The 15,402-nt window shown below is 41.3% G+C and overlaps 2 protein-coding genes across 3 annotated transcripts; one reads left to right on the forward strand and one right to left on the reverse strand.

Moving 5' to 3' along the window:
* Positions 1–1,671: 1,671 nt before the first annotated feature.
* eef1akmt2 (EEF1A lysine methyltransferase 2) lies at positions 1,672–6,216 on the reverse strand. Of its 2 annotated transcripts, XM_072390830.1 has the most exons (6): positions 6,107–6,216; positions 5,527–5,592; positions 5,163–5,277; positions 4,868–4,975; positions 2,587–2,803; positions 1,672–1,991 (listed from the first exon to the last, which is right to left on the reverse strand). In XM_072390830.1, exons 1-6 carry the CDS (start codon positions 6,214–6,216, stop codon positions 1,894–1,896), a joined length of 714 nt encoding a protein of 237 aa, XP_072246931.1. In that variant the 3' UTR covers positions 1,672–1,893. The 2 variants fall into 2 exon arrangements, with proteins under 2 accessions (XP_072246931.1, XP_072246932.1); XM_072390831.1 differs by lacking the exon at positions 5,527–5,592 and having other exon boundaries at positions 6,107–6,155.
* Positions 6,217–6,241: 25 nt separating this feature from the next.
* abraxas2 (abraxas 2, BRISC complex subunit) lies at positions 6,242–14,922 on the forward strand. The gene is made up of 9 exons (XM_072390829.1): positions 6,242–6,400; positions 8,187–8,277; positions 8,547–8,583; positions 9,008–9,074; positions 9,335–9,525; positions 10,263–10,385; positions 11,049–11,133; positions 11,231–11,348; positions 11,607–14,922. Exons 1-9 carry the CDS (start codon positions 6,242–6,244, stop codon positions 12,176–12,178), a joined length of 1,443 nt encoding a protein of 480 aa, XP_072246930.1. The 3' UTR covers positions 12,179–14,922.
* The last annotated feature ends 480 nt before the right edge of the window (positions 14,923–15,402 follow it).

Below are 15,402 nucleotides of genomic sequence, written 5' to 3' on the forward strand. Positions count from 1 at the left end.
GTCAGAAGACAGTGTGAAAATGCCTTACCGCCTTCCACTTCCTGCCATGGAAAAGTTCACTGCTATACTGGGACAATTCGATTCAATACACAAAGATCTTATTAGGAGACCTTCAAACGTGTTTCCACGGAGAAAACACAAATATTTGCAGAATCACACTTGCGAGGTTAAAATGAAAGAATGGCATTCGAGCCGGGAGGCCAGCCAGTGGGCTGTGGCATCGAGTCGAAAACCTTATAGGTTAACATTACGAGTGGAATAAAAGTGTAGCTTCAAACATGTGCCAACCCCAAAAGCCATAAAAGTGCTGACGACGGTGAATGTAAAGTACAGCTCAGTTCAACCCAGCGAGAGCATCAGTTTTACTTTTAATTGTGAATCGGAGCAAAAACGATTCAGAAAAGAATTAATCAAATGGCCATAGCTTAGACAGCTTTAACTTTCTGACTGAGCTTAGATCACACGTGCGTATTTCAAACATGTCGTTTCAAAAATCAAATGGAGATGCATATGTTAGAATATTCACTAAGACGACACTGAAATGGTTCTTGCATATGTATATCTGCTGCATTACATCATTGGGACTTCCTAGGTTTCCTCACAACTTTCAACTTTCAACTTTCTTAGAAAAATAATTATGAGGTGATTACTGTTCATTATCCATTATAAAGACTGGCAAAACATTATGTGTTAAAGTCTTATAGCATAGTCAAAAACACCATGAGTTCCCTAATATAATGTGTACAATACAATGGGTCTGAATGTAGAGTGAGGCAAAGACCAGACAGAACATTCAACTGAGCAGAGGCTCAATAGAGGACAATTCCCTTCATGGGAAAATCACGTAGAGTTGTAAATGTGGGCATAGCATGCACATCCAGGCAGGATATCCAGAGCCTTGTAAATTTCCAGGCAGTAAGTCTTGTAAAGCTCACACGTGTTTACTCAACAGTGTGCCTCAACATGGACGGCTCCCATTGGGCCATGGGTCCATGCAGCTTGCAATTAGGATCCAGAGTTTGACAGTTATTAATGATGCCATTGAGAAAGGAAAAGGCAGACGAGCGTCTCTCCCACACAAGTCACGGCCTCCTGTTTATTCATTATGTCAGAAGTTCTTAATCATGGTCCTCGGGACCCTGAGCGCTGCTGGTTTCCAGTTTAGCCAATTATGCCGGAGCTATTCTTCGCATGGTCAAGAAGATGAATGTAATTTACTACCTTTCAAGGAAGAACACTGGTTTTCTGTGGGCTAGGGCTCTTAACAGGGTCATTGCAAAGTAATTTAGGGGCTACTTAATGATTTATGGAACGAGGAAAAATATTTAGGACAAATTACTGCATTGACAGGGTTTTTTAGTCTGAGAACTCTGATTACATTTCTGCCCACTGACCTTATGATCACAAATCAAATCAACAACAATTATTGTCTTACTGACTTACTGCTGCAGCCTCGGGAAAGATATACCACATCCATTTAAGGTTACAATGGGTACCCATATGGTTTAAGAGATCGCATATGAAGTGCTTTTGATACCAGAGGGTGTTGAACAAAAAGGGTTCATATTTATTCATTCAAATCCAAACTTACGCTGTATATTGGCAACAATGTTGAAACCTAACATAACTAATTACATTCCAATATGAAGTATGAAACTATGAAGCTGCAAATGAAAAGATTCACCTGCACTGAGAGCAATAAAAACTGATTTATTTCAAGAACATGCCCCACTCAGATGTTGTGTGTGTGTTTCCTTACACAGTTTTTAAAAACAAATGTTACATAATCAGACCTTGTGTAAATGTCTGAGAGCAAAAGAGAGCTGCAGAATATCCAAAATAATAATAATAATTAAAAAAAGGCAAAGACAAACACTGCTGGTAACACGTCCGTCAGTGTACTCTCGTGAAGATGAGTGCTGTCACACTGTTGCCCGTCTTGCCACCAAACTGAAAACTGGGTGTAGGCAACTCCTGTACAAACTCAAATCCTGTGAGGCAACACAGAGAAAATGTGCAGGTTAAGAAATGTGCAACCGAGCAAACTAGTCGAAAGTCAACGCAGATGCCAAGAATCTTTTTCACATGGACTGTGGCTCAGTAGCTAAAAAAAAACAAAAAACGTTTAGGAGCAGAGCTGTGAGTAAACGGCTATCCATCCACCATCTGTGCTGCTTCCTGGGGCCTTGTAAAGACAGGCTGTCAATGTGAAAGATGACATCTTAAGGCTCTTTGGCCCCCTGCAGGCTCTCCAGAGTGACTGCAGTGAGACGAGTGACGGCAAATGGAAGCCTGCCGAAATTCTGACTTTACAGGCTGTTGTTGCCTGCAGCTTAACAACCTGCCAGGTAACTGTTGCTGCTGTGGAACAATCTGTGTTTTGACAGAGGGTCAGACAGGCAAAACACTCAGATGAAGCTACAGACCTGCCGTTACATGCCCCCACCCCCAATAAAGGTCAACTGTGGAGTATTCTTTCCTTAAAAAAGTATTTTAAATCTAGCTCTTTAGATCCAAGTTTACTGGCTACTGATCTAATTGATCTAAAACATACCACCAGACATGCAATAATTGGTTTCCTCTCACCTTCATTGAATCTCTCCAGCAGCTGCTCTTTTGTCCAGTTACAAGAAGTAATAGCAAAGAAGCCCTTGTCTTTAAGAGCATCTTTTAGAGCCTGGACATACAGTTTTTTTCCCTGCTTTGTGTCATCAGGGTTTAGGCTAATTGCGTCAAATGTTCCTTTGTCGATGCAGACATCAAACTCCTTTAGCTCCCCTCCAACGTTTAAGAAATCCATCACCTAAAATAAAGAAAACGTCAGATATTACCATTTATTGATAAACCTTTTAGCAAATATGTCAGCTTATGTTCACCATAACTTCTTAAATGCAGGGTAAAGTCGAAAGCTTCTAGAGGAAATCATACGGCATCAACCAAGAGGAAATGTGTTATACTTCACTGGTTTAGTTTTAATTTTATGCATTAAATTCCAACGGCTGACATGACAGTAGCCAATTCTGTGGAAGTTTCTAACCTGCCATGTCACCAGTGAAAGGAACCCTTCATCTGGAGAGAGGGCAGAACACCAGACCTCCAGTGAATTCTCCGGCTACATACTCATAAATCATGGGTCACAATATTACGAGATACGTGCAGGAGAATCAAAAGTACTTCACTGCAGACATATTTTTGCAACTGACCTTAGTGTGAGCAGAAGTTTTCGATGCAGAGCATGACTAATGTAAATGAAAGGGCTTGACATAGGTTCAAAACTATAGATGACCTATGAAAGACAAGCACACTCAATAGTCTTTTGGCAGTTTCCTGCACTGTAAAAAATGACCATGTCAACATTCCTCTCTCTCTCTCTGTGCTCCCCGTCCAGCAAAGGTCAATATTGACTTTAATTGCAGCCCTTCTGCCCAAGCAAAGCACACCCCTTCATAGGTGTGTATGTATACCCGAAGAGGCAAACATACTCATCCCATGTGTTATAGACCAGCATTTATACATGTATATGTTAACCTCTGCCAGTTTATGGGTTCGAGGGGGCATCCAAGGCCCTTTCCTCCCATCCAGCTCTCCCTCGTGGTAAACACAGGAAAGTTTTCTCTAACCTTCCCAGGGCCCATTTCACTGCATAATGAAAGCTTTACTGTGTTAGTTGCATTTAATATTGAAGGAAATACATTTTGCATCGAGGCATGATGCACACATAATATTACACTGAAAACGTCAGTGGAAAAAGAAAGCTGCATATGCACTTCACATCTCCCGACACATATCCTTGAAGCAGCAATCAATTAAAAGATTAAAGGCCATTATCGTCTGTACAGCGCTATTCATTTTTGATCAGAGAACATTCCTACACACACAGTTGCTCCCGATCCTTCAGATTCCGAGGCCGACACTCGTAGACTCTCCTCTTCTGCTAATCCCACAGATCTTTTTAATAGGGTTTTGGTCTGGGGACTGTAATGACCTGGAAAGAGCCTGTGGCTGATGAATGATTTATGTGTTAAGTTTTGAGTTGAGCTTCTGACTTTTGTCCTCCTGGGAGGTCCAACCACACTGGTATGTGATGAAGTCTGTTATGTCATGCATCCCAACAGCTTTTGCAGAAAAAAAAACAGCCCCACAACATTAAAGATCAACCACTACACTTCACTGTGGGGCTTAGGTGATTTTCATGGATAGCTGTTTTGTTTTTTTTGCGTCTACCAAACACACCAAGGATGTTTGCTGCCAAAAAGCTCAATTTTGGTCTCATCTAAGCCATTGAAAGTCCCAGTAAAGTTATGCAAACCATAGGTGCTCAGAGTTATGAGAGGTTTATGCTTTTATGTATTCATTACACGCTCCATAATTTGGCCACCTGAGAGAGTTTTGTAATTCACGGTCTCAGTTTTATCAGGATTTTCCCACAAGAGTAAAATCTGCGTCATCTCATACGTAAAACCTAGAGAAACAGGACATCATGGCTGGCCACTTTAGAGTAACTCCGATAATTGTATGTAAATGTTGACTGGATACATACTTCATTCAGTCACTTCAATCACTGGATTTTCTCGGTGCAACAAGGATAGGGCAGACGATTTGGAGACGTTAGCATTATGCTCTCCTATCAGTAGGTTTTACTGAAAAGAAGGGGTCCAATTTTTGTGAATACTTTGAGAAAAAGGCCAGGATGAATATATATTGCATTTGCTGCAAAATCTCACTTGGAAAGTATGTCTAATTTCGCGGTAAAGTTTCACGGTCGTTTGTCAAACACGTGAACTTGAACACAACTTCATCCCTTAAGTGGCTCAGAGTTTATTTATACAAGTGCAGGTCTGTGGTTGGAAGACAAACACAAGCCCACCTTTACAGTGACATCAGTAAAGCCCTCTGCCTCCAGGACATTTCTTGCCAGTTTTACAGATGCAGGAGAATAATCTATCCCACTCAGATTCTTGTACCCGTGTTTAGCCTGGACATAAAAAAAAACAAAAAAAACACACAAAGCAAACAAAGAACAATGGTTATCAACAGCGACAGAAATGTTTGTGGAATGTCAGTTTTACTGCATTCTGCTGCGATTTTGTCGAACGTCCCTTTTAAGAGGACTCAAACGAAGTGCACTCAAAATAAACTTTGATTTTCACTTGCTTTCCCACCAGTTCGACTAAAAAGGCTCCATTTCCAGTGCCAATATCGAGAATGGCAGCGTTTTCAGGGATTCTAGCTTTGTCCATCCATCGCAGCACACGGCTCATGCTTTCCTCTCCAAACCTGACCAGAGGACAAAAAAAAGAAAGCAGATCTTAGCTGACAGAGCAAGCACACAAGCATGATTTCTGCTTGTCAGAAGCAAGCCAGCTCACACACATGCTTCAAAATTCATGCACCAATTCAGATACTAAGCTTCCACTAAAGTTTGGTGACATTGATCCAGTAAAAGGCAACAAAGTAACTCTGCAGTTGCTGAGTATACTAATCAGGTTACCTATTTTGGTGTTACCAGTTTTTTTCTGCCCTCACCATATCTCGCCAACATCTCCGATGTCCTTAAATGTCTCAAGTTCTCTCTGATATGCCTCCTCCCAGCTGCAGAGATGAACAACCATTGAAACCAGTGTCGTTAGTATTATTGCACGCAATACAAACTGCAGTTTGTGGAGCAAAACCGTACGCAGGGTAGTGCAAACAAATAAGCAAGGACATATGTGAAGTAGACATTGCACAATTACAATATGACGAATAAAGCCAGTGCTTTTTACACAAGCTCCCATGACAAGCTGCCTGTGGGAGGATGCAAACTTTCCTTCGGTTTCAATCACAATTAAAAAAGGCTAAATTCATTGCCACACGGTTTTCAACGCTAACAGCTAATGTCGACAGTTCAGCTTTCCTCTGGCTCTTAAAAACCACACGCTTTAACGGTCAAACATAAGCTGTGTGATTAATGTCTTACTGCAGAATATGCCTAAGTGTGAAGGCTCCCCAACAGGAATAAAATGGGTTTACAGAATAAAATGCGCTAGCTTTCGCACAGACCCTGGTGGCAACTTAGCCTGACACTGGTAAATTTCCATCATAAGTTAACATTATCAACACTTACTACTCTTTCGTTCCGAGTTTTGAAGTCCCAAAATCATTGTCTGAGCATCCGCTTTGCTCTGAGCCCGAGGTATTTTCACAACCATGTGAGCCCTCCGTGGCGTCTTCCATGCTGCAGTGTTGACTCTGTCAAGTAATGGCCTACATTTCCCACAAGATGTTGCGTCCGAGGAGACTACCTGCAACCGCAGGGGGCACTGGGATTGATAGGGATGTTTCCATCATGGCGGCATCCATTTCAGGTTATACTTTTAGTTCTGTGTGTTATCACAGCGCCAACAGCAACTCAGATCACGTAAGTGTGCAGAATTTTTTTTACTAGCTGCTATGGAGTGGTTGCTAAAGCATGTGCAGTCTGGTGATACATCTGATGGTTCATTATTTCCATTAGTCTATGTTGTTTTTTTTTTTAAGTGTCATCATCCTGTTGCTGGCTAGCTAGTATTGGTTCCGTCTATCTACTGGCATGTATGATCCAACCAGACTATGTAGTTGCAGAAATACAAAGATCGATCTTAATACGATCTCGTGTGTTACAATTGCAAGCGTTAGATAGCTATGTGTACTAGTTACTGCCAAGAGCTGCATATATTAACACATGAAACAGTTATACATGCAATGCCATTGAGAAAGTTGGAATTCCAGGAAATACCCCTAGTGTTGGCTACATAGCATCTTAGCAAAGCTAACAAGTCAAGTAACTTCCGTGTATTAGTGCAGTAAATATCTGCAGCCTCTTGAATCTGCAATATTTACGAATTTAGCGTGTTATCAAAAATAACCCAACATAGTTAAATGCCACATTATTTTATGAAATAATCGAATGTCAAACTACTTTAACTTTATTAGTTTCGTAATGCTACATTAGCTTGCTAGCCACCTTGCTAATGTTAGTTGCATCAAGTCTGTGTGATTTAGAAAGCAATGCCCTGCTTTCTTGTACCTTATAATTATATTAGGCTTGTTCCTTATTCAAACCCAATGGAGAAAAATCATTTTTGATTAGTTTTGAAGGAAACGTTGCGCATAAGCAGTATAGCATGGTCGGCTAACGCTGTTTGCATTCGTTTCCTTGTTGTGGAGACTTTTAAAAAGCCGGCCTGGGCGAGTGTTAGTACCTACTAGGCTTGGTACAAGTTTACCTGCATTCCTGGCAAAAGTACAAATAGATGGTCGCTTATACTGCTGTTATCTTTCAACCGTGGTGGAAGAAATGCTTGTGAATTGCCTAAGTTCAGGCAGCACAACCACGTTTTAAAAGACTCAGGAGATCTACTCTCCAAACATGACGTGATTTAGAATTTTAAAACGTTTTCCAGAAAATCCTAAAACGTAAAAGTCAGTCCATTCTTTACCCTCAAAAGGAGCTCTATCAATGTTTTTGTTTGAAATATTTCTGGGTCCCTGTTACAGATGCATCAGCCTGCAGGCAGCAAGTATCAAAGCCCCCTTTATTTGAAGTGATGTTCAATTTCCTTATTTTTATTCCATCAGGTGGTGTAATGAGCTGAATATAAGTAACTTGTATGTTTTCAGTATTCATTGGACAATGAGTAGAGCTGCCACTATCCTAAAAGCTGGATTGGCAATTCAGTTTCAGACAAATATTGCCGTTGTGTAATTTTACCTGCTACTATAAACTTAATATTGATGAAATTGTTAACAACTTATTTCAAAGCTGACCATGTATTAGGACCAAAAACAAGAACTATAGGTAAAAATTACATGGCTTTAAAAAAAAAAAGAAGAAACCAGTTGCTCATTGCATGTATAACATGAATAATAACTTGGAGCTGTAGCTGCGCCTATCTTTCCTGGTTTGATTAATTTGGATTAGTATTGTAATGGACTGCCATCTTGTCCCGTGAATCTGATGAATCAACTTTTCGGGTCAGCTGTGGCGGGATGTTTTGCTTTGCCTCTAAAGCCACGAATACAGTGTCATTAGATGCTCAACAAAATTCAAGACAAACAGTTTTGAGCACTTTTTTTTTTTGCTTTAAACTAATTCTTTATTAACAAATTGTCCCAGCTCAATGTTTGCGTGTTAATCCCAGGTTTGTCAAAATGTCTTTATGCAGGAGGGCTTCCTATTAGGAGACGTAAGGCAAGAAGAGACTGTCAGCATCAGTGACACACAGATCAGCAGTGCAGAATTGGTGCAGGTTTTAGGTAAGGACTGGAACAGGCAACACGCAGCGTTTTGTGACATAATTCTGAAAAGAGCAACATTGTATTACCCTTCAGTACTCTAAGAATGTGACTGATATTTTTTTGTTAATGACAGTAAAAGTCCAATGTAACTCCAACCTGCAACAGCAGTGGCCATTTAGCAGCTATTTGTTGGTCGACGCTTTGGTTTACGTTTGCCTTTGGAACGTCATATATGATCGTGTTTAAACCAAACATCTTTCACTGTTCTTTCATTGTTCACTGTCCAGAAATCCACAACCACGATCCTTGTGCACAGTTATTTAGGTAAGTTTTTTTGTTTGTTTTTTTACACTCTTACATGGCCATTGTTGTTGTCTGTGTGCACGGTGTTACGTGCCAGTTTCAGGAGATGGAAATCTCCTGAAAACTCCCACCGTTTTGCATGAAGAACAATACATGGCAGCTTGATTGGGAGCATTTCAAAGAAAAGGTTGTCATGTGTTACATGAGTTGTAATATTGTTCTATAGTTTAACTTCATTTCTAGATTTAGGTTACTGGAAATGTAAAGGCAAATTTAACGGCCATATCAGTTACGTTTTCCATTTTAACTCGGGCAGAAAAAAAATTGACATTGGACAGTAGATGGCTCCATCTGACAAGACTAGGGCAGGGCTATAGCTGAGGAGGAGTTGGATAATGGTGAATGGGTTTTAACTTACTTGCCCCCCCCCTCTCTTTCTCTCCAGCTTTTATGACTACGCTGGTAAAGTCAGTGAAGAAAATCTCAACAGCATTCTAAAAGAAAGGCGGAAAGTGAGTTGTACTTTTTATTTACAGTCAACAGACAGTGGACTCGTGTCCTGTTACACATCAGCTGACCTTTCTTCTTTGTACAAAGGCTATGCTGAAATAAAAAAAGACAATATTCTTTTTTTTTTTCAATGCGATTAATTTATGTTTTACTGTCAAGTAATTATTGATTACAAACTGAAGTGACAAAAAGGATTGCCGTTCCTCAAAATGTAGATAGCGTTGAGCTGTTTGTACAAAGGCTTGTTTCTTTGGCTTTGTAGAATGTCATTGGTTGGTACCGGTTCCGGAGGAACACGCAGCAGCAGATGTCGTTCAGGGAGCAGATCATCCACAAACAGCTGACTCAGCTGCTTGGCGTGCCGGACCTCGTCTTCCTTCTTTTCAGCTTCATCTCTACGGCCAACAGCTCCACACATGCACTGGAATATGTGCTCTTCAGACCTAACCGCAGGTAGTAACAGCGTGTTCCCCAGCACCGTTCACAGATGCACGCACGATCATTTTCAAATTGTTGTGATCGTTACATTCTTTATCCACACTTGAGCCATAATACATGTGTAGGTGTATAGTGCTGGCTTTAATCAGGAGCTAGTTTTCAGTTTGAGGACAGGATTCCTTGTTTACAAGCTCCAACACTGCGCTGGCCTCACTCTTAAGACCGTGCCTGCTCCAGTTCACCACTCACTGTCTCCCCTCTGATTTACTGCTGCTTACGTAAATGTCCTTTGCTCCACTTTGTTCTCCTTTCTCTGCACTCGACCTTCGTCACACTGGTCGCAAAACTTCTGCTATTCGAATTTAGCTTTTTTGCTTTTGTATTGATTTTCACACGGCCGTAGAATGAATGGTAGGATGTTGAACAGGGAGAGCCGCACTGCCTTCTTGCAGGTGAGCTCGTTTTACTTCACAGTGAGCACCCCCTCTGGATGATGAGCTTTTGATTAGTTCCAACATATTATGGTCTGGATCAGGAATTGGCTTGGCTGATCTTAGCTCGAATGGCGCATCCTTTCCTAAGACTGCTGAAGAAAATTTAGCCTGTCCTTCTCAAGCGGGAGCATTGATTGTTCACTAACTGGAAGTTTTGTTGTCTGATCCCAGGCACTGATTTCATCATTATGAAAAAAAAACCTGTAGAAGACATAAAGATTTAAGAAAAGAAGGTGCTAACTGGCTATCTCTACTCAGTAGGTACAACCAGAGGATTACGCTCAGTATTCCAAACCTCGGCAACACAAGCCAGCAGGAATACAAAGTCTCCTCAGTACCCAACACCTCACTCAACTACGCCAAGGTCATCAAAGAACACGGGTAAGTTTTGGGCTCCTGTTTTTGCACCGCAAACAAGGCAGTCACATGTACCTACTAGATGTGGCCTTGCAGCAGCCACCTGTTTTCATGTGGTGAAATAATACAGGTTCACCTTCAGGTCATAAGGCACACGTCTGCCACCCAGGACGCTCATGCCTCAACTTATCAGTGAGAGCTTTTCAACACGTTTCTGTTTGATCCTCTGTTGACTGGGGCTCTCTGGGTCTGGCTCTCTCTGGTATGTGCAAACCTAGTACTCGGAGTACTGTGTTTGTGTGTATGAGAGAGTTGTGGTTTATATTTGACACAGTGTAGGTAGTATCAGCAAACATTTGCTGGTGGCTGACTGCAATGGAAGGCCGGCATGTGACGGTCCATACATGCATTGGCTTGTATTTCTGTGTCTTTGTGTCTAAACTTAGACCCCTGTTTCTGCTGCAGAGAGCCAACTATACTGTAGGGGTTCTAGTGAGGCCTGTCCATCCAATATCACCCAGTTTTTAGCTCAACTCATTCAGTTGTTTTTTTTTATTTGTTTTGTTTTTATGACAGCCAGTGAAATATATTTGATTTAGTTTTAATATAGATAACAGCTACAATTTAACAACTATACACTCTTTAAATGTGTAAACTTGATTAAAAAACTGGTAAATATGTCTCCAGGGCTGAGTTCTTTGACAAAGATGGTGTGATGAAGGATATCCGGACAATATACCAAGTTTACAATGCACTACAAGAAAAGGTCCAGGTGAGTCAGTGGCGTATTTGGTGTTTTGTCTTTCCTAAAACCTGAAGTGAAATGCTTCTGCCACTAGATGTTTTTCACCTGCTTTTCTTCATTGTAGGCTGTGTGTGGGGAGGTAGAACAAAGTGAACGTGTGAAAGAGAAAATTCAAGAGGATGTCAACAAACTCAAACAGCAAATAGCTCTCAGGAAGCACAAGGCTGCAGAAGAGGAGCGAAGTACGTACACCTTGGATTCTATAAACTAAAACTTTAAGTTTCAAATATGTGCTGCTTTAGATATTTGAAGCATAAACTGGTTTAGGACCAACCGCAATAGGTAAACCAGGAAATGATAAGCTCAGATCTGTGATCACTTTCTCTCAGACCTCATCAGTCTTTAATTCTGTGCAAACACTTTCTCTTAACTTAAAAAAGGTTTTTCCCCCACAAAATGGATCTCACTTACTAGCAACACCTTTCCCTTTTTTTGGACAGGGCTCCGTGATGCTCAAAATGCAGACTCCCATTCCGCTCCAGAAGAGAACACAGAACCTTCTAAGGCATCCCTTCTGTCCAGGATAACCTTCCACACACCCTCTGCCCCAGAGCGGCCCAGTACCTCACCAAACCCACCATCTTACACTGACCTCTTGTCCCAAGATGACAATCTACTCTCCTCCTCTTCCCCACCCACCAGTGCTGCTCTGTTGCCCCGTCCTCAAGCTGTGGGCTCTCCAGGACACCCTACCCCTGTCCCACTAGGACCAGGCCTGGGTCTAGGCCTCGGGCTGGGCCTGGGCGCCAGTTCAAATCCTGTTAGCACTCCCAGCACCCCATACCTTGGAAATGGTGATGGATCAAGCTCTGACTCATTAGACAGACAAGCTGCAGGGCAGGAAGATGATGACGATGAAGATGAAGATGAGGAGGACGAGGACAGTAGTGAATATGAGAACTTAGTGAGCGAAGGTGCTCATCTGCCAATGGTCTCCACCAGCGTTTTAGCTCAAGGCCGACCAGCTGCCCTCAGCCCCGATGGAGACGCTCGTGGCTCACAGACCACATAGAAACAGGCCACAGGAAGTTTGAGGGACACAAATAAGTGACACACCGTGAAAGGTGGGCATCTTAAGCAATCAAAGATAAGCAAATGTAGACAAAAGAAGTGCCAGTCCTGAAAGTGAAAGGCATGCGCAAGTGGTGTCCCACTGTGAGTAAATCTTCTTGTCGTAGTCCGATCTCCATTTTAAGGGGAAACCTTGCTCGGGTCTGCAGGTGCATCTCAGTGTGGGAAAACTTGCCCGTTTTCCTATTTTCTTTGGAATGAGGTCGTTCAAGGTACATAAGTGTGGATCTGTCTGGTTTCTGGGTCAGAGATGGGTTCTATAATGTAATTTATTGCCAGCTGGTTGGCAAACTGGCTCCCTGAGACAGACTCACACTTTGCGTATGTTCTATGTCTGCATCATTTTGTCTTACATTTGCATCACCAACTTTAAGCACCCTTTCTTGCATTACCTCTTTGCACTATGTTATTTTTATTGTCTTTTTTTTCCCTTCTTCTTTTAAACTATCCCTCCCAGAAAGCAAAGAGAGAATATTATGCGATCCTCCAACAATTTTAAACAATATAGGCAAGTGGATGTTTCGTTTTTGATTTTTTTGATTTGAAGAGTTTTCATATAGAGTGTGTAATATGATTTCTTTATCATGCACACTTCTAATTTAATTTTGGACTCCCAAGTTCCACAGTCTTTAATTAATCTTCCAGTTGCCTGTTTAAATGATGGATAGATTACAAGCTAAATTTACTCTGCCACTTCTATGATGGGTGCTTTATATATACACATAATATATATTTTTCCTCAGATTACTAGTTAATTTAATTTGATTGACTATGGTGTCAATGTTATGTTCTTTTTGGGTAACACTGAAATTGTGTGTGCTTTGCTGCACTTAACAAAATTTCCTTATCCTTGTGCTATACCAATGCTGACTTGTTGTGCCACTTGACTAGCCCTCTTTGACCAGCCTGAGCCAAGCTCGGCTCAGCTTTTGTGCATTTTACAGGGTTCACAGGGCAAACACAGTGTACTGTAGCTTTACTAACCAGATGCTTAAAGTTCCCTTCTGCTGCTGCAACACAGAGAGCTACTATTAAAAACTGCATTTGTCTGTTCTTCTTTATATGAAAACCTGGCTGCTACTTCCATTTTACCACGCTGGTTGTCTCAGTACTACTGACCATGCTCATATAATCCCTCCAAGCGCACGTATCTCTGACTTGTTCCCAATTAAAGTCATAATGGAAGGCAGATTCCCTCTGTGGTGTGTGAATTCTAACCTTGGAAACAGAGACTCGCTGCTCGCCATTCTGTCTTTATTAAGTTGACTGCGGCAGTCGTGTATTCTTACCTGCTTGAGCGTTGCGTGGACGGACTCGGATAATGTGATGCAACCGTCATGACTCTGCTTCAGTATACAGTGCCTTCCACTCAGGGCAGTTTCTATCTGCACACAGGACACATTCACAGATACCTGTTAGGGGTTGAAATCTGAACAACCTGTTTTGTGATTGCAATAAGCAGCTTCCAGCTTTTTCAGAAATTTAATTTCTATTATTTATTTTTTTCATTTAAAGTCCTGCAGCTCTTTGCCTCCCTTTCCAAAAATGTTGTGCTTTTCGCTACCTGCAACAGTCCACACTGCTTCTGTAGCTCTTTTCCCTGTTACCCTCACTGGCTGCTTCAAAGTGTATCTCGTGGCTGCAATTGTGGCTTTGCTTTCTGATTTAAAAAAAAAAAAAAATGAAATGGCAGTTAAGTCTGGGTAACTGAACAGCCTGCAAGGGGAAGTTGGTGATGGGAATGACTGACACTGCTTTTAAACATCTGGTTCATTTGCAGACAACAAGCGGTGGGGATCGATTGCACGAACTGGTAAATTCTAGACACTGTTAAAACTTAGCATGGATAAATGTTTGCACTGCACACGATACATTGTGGTGGGAGACACTTTGCCTTGTGAACAAGCTCTGCTTTATTTCCACAGCCCGTTTGTATGTCATGTTTTTTGCCTTAGGGCCATTTCAGTTGCCCTCATGTGTAATGCCAATGCATCACTGACCAGGAACTGGCACTTAAAATGTTGCTTAATAATCACCCAGAATAACACAATCGCACTATGAAAAAAAAAAGAAAAAGAAATTACAGAATCATTTTGTTAGGAGTGTGGTTTTCTTTGAGTACTGGAATATAATGTGGAAATGAGTAATGAATGTATAGTAGACAATGGGGTTGGGGGTAGCATTTAAACAGCACTTACTGTACAAGCTTATCTCAGTTGAGTATTGTGGTGGTATAGAGCAGCAGTTCTCAATGCTAGTCCTCACTCTTTATCCTGGTCTTCAGCCCCTAAATAATGATGTCTTTCTTTGTGACCTTCTCTGGTGTAACCTCAAACTCACGGCCAGAAATAAAACCAAGCAGGCCCCGGCACAGAAGACCACTGGTATAAAGCACGAGAGGATTAAAATTGTTAGAATCTGATATCTTTTCAAGTTCCAACATAACGCAAATATACACTTATGTACTCTTACTGTATGAGGTGACCCTTTGCTTCTCTCATGGAGTGGGCCATTGTAACATTAACATCTCCTTAAAGCACAAAGTCAAGTGCACACATTAGATCTTCTTGGCTTTTATCTGGATTTGTGTACGATGAAAGTTGACCAAGGACTTGCTTGGATGAGCACCGCGGACAAGATGCTTAAACTGGGGGTTAATAAATGAGACATCCATATGTGATATAATGTTCCCTTGTTTTCTTATTACGTCAAATGAAGTACCATTTTAAATATGCAAGTTTCTTTGTTTTTATATCATTTCCTTTTTTCAAACGTCTTTTTCTGCATTTTAGCTGCATACATTTCTTAGCTACGGCCAAATACTTTTCCAAAAGCACAACTTAAAAACGTTTCTGCAATTTATTACTGTGTCCGTTATTTCTGCATGTTTATTTGTGTCCGTACCGATATGACCTCACTCTCTGGAGCGGGCTTTTACCTTTTTATTCTGTTATCTTTTAGGAAAAGACAAGGGGGGGGGGTCGCTAATGAACAATGATGCAAATTAGATTTCATCCTCACAGAATGTAGGTTCCCATTAATAATAACAATTCCGCGCTGTGAACTGTTGCACAAGCTGTCAAGCATTACTGCAGACTGCTTGCTGCAGTATTTTTACGATGACATCATCCCCTCATTTTTGAGGGGATACCACGTGGTTCTTGG

The sequence above is a fragment of the Leuresthes tenuis genome, unplaced genomic scaffold (genome assembly GCF_036924035.1).
Source record: "Leuresthes tenuis unplaced genomic scaffold, fLeuTen1.0.hap1 SCAF_8, whole genome shotgun sequence".
Lineage (NCBI taxonomy): Eukaryota > Metazoa > Chordata > Actinopteri > Atheriniformes > Atherinopsidae > Leuresthes > Leuresthes tenuis.

Coding starts and splice junctions, on each gene's coding strand:
- eef1akmt2 (XM_072390830.1), bottom strand. CDS start 6,216: ATGGAAGACGCCACGGAGGGCTCACATGGTTGTGAAAATACCTCGGGC. Junction 5,593..6,106: donor AAACTCGGAACGAAAGAGTA/GTAAGTGTTGAT, acceptor TCATCTCTGCAG/CTGGGAGGAGGCATATCAGA. Junction 2,804..4,867: donor TTACTGATGTCACTGTAAAG/GTGGGCTTGTGT, acceptor TCTTTATTTTAG/GTGATGGATTTCTTAAACGT.
- abraxas2 (XM_072390829.1), top strand. CDS start 6,242: ATGGCCTACATTTCCCACAAGATGTTGCGTCCGAGGAGACTACCTGCA. Junction 9,075..9,334: donor TTCTAAAAGAAAGGCGGAAA/GTGAGTTGTACT, acceptor TTGGCTTTGTAG/AATGTCATTGGTTGGTACCG. Junction 10,386..11,048: donor AAGGTCATCAAAGAACACGG/GTAAGTTTTGGG, acceptor ATATGTCTCCAG/GGCTGAGTTCTTTGACAAAG.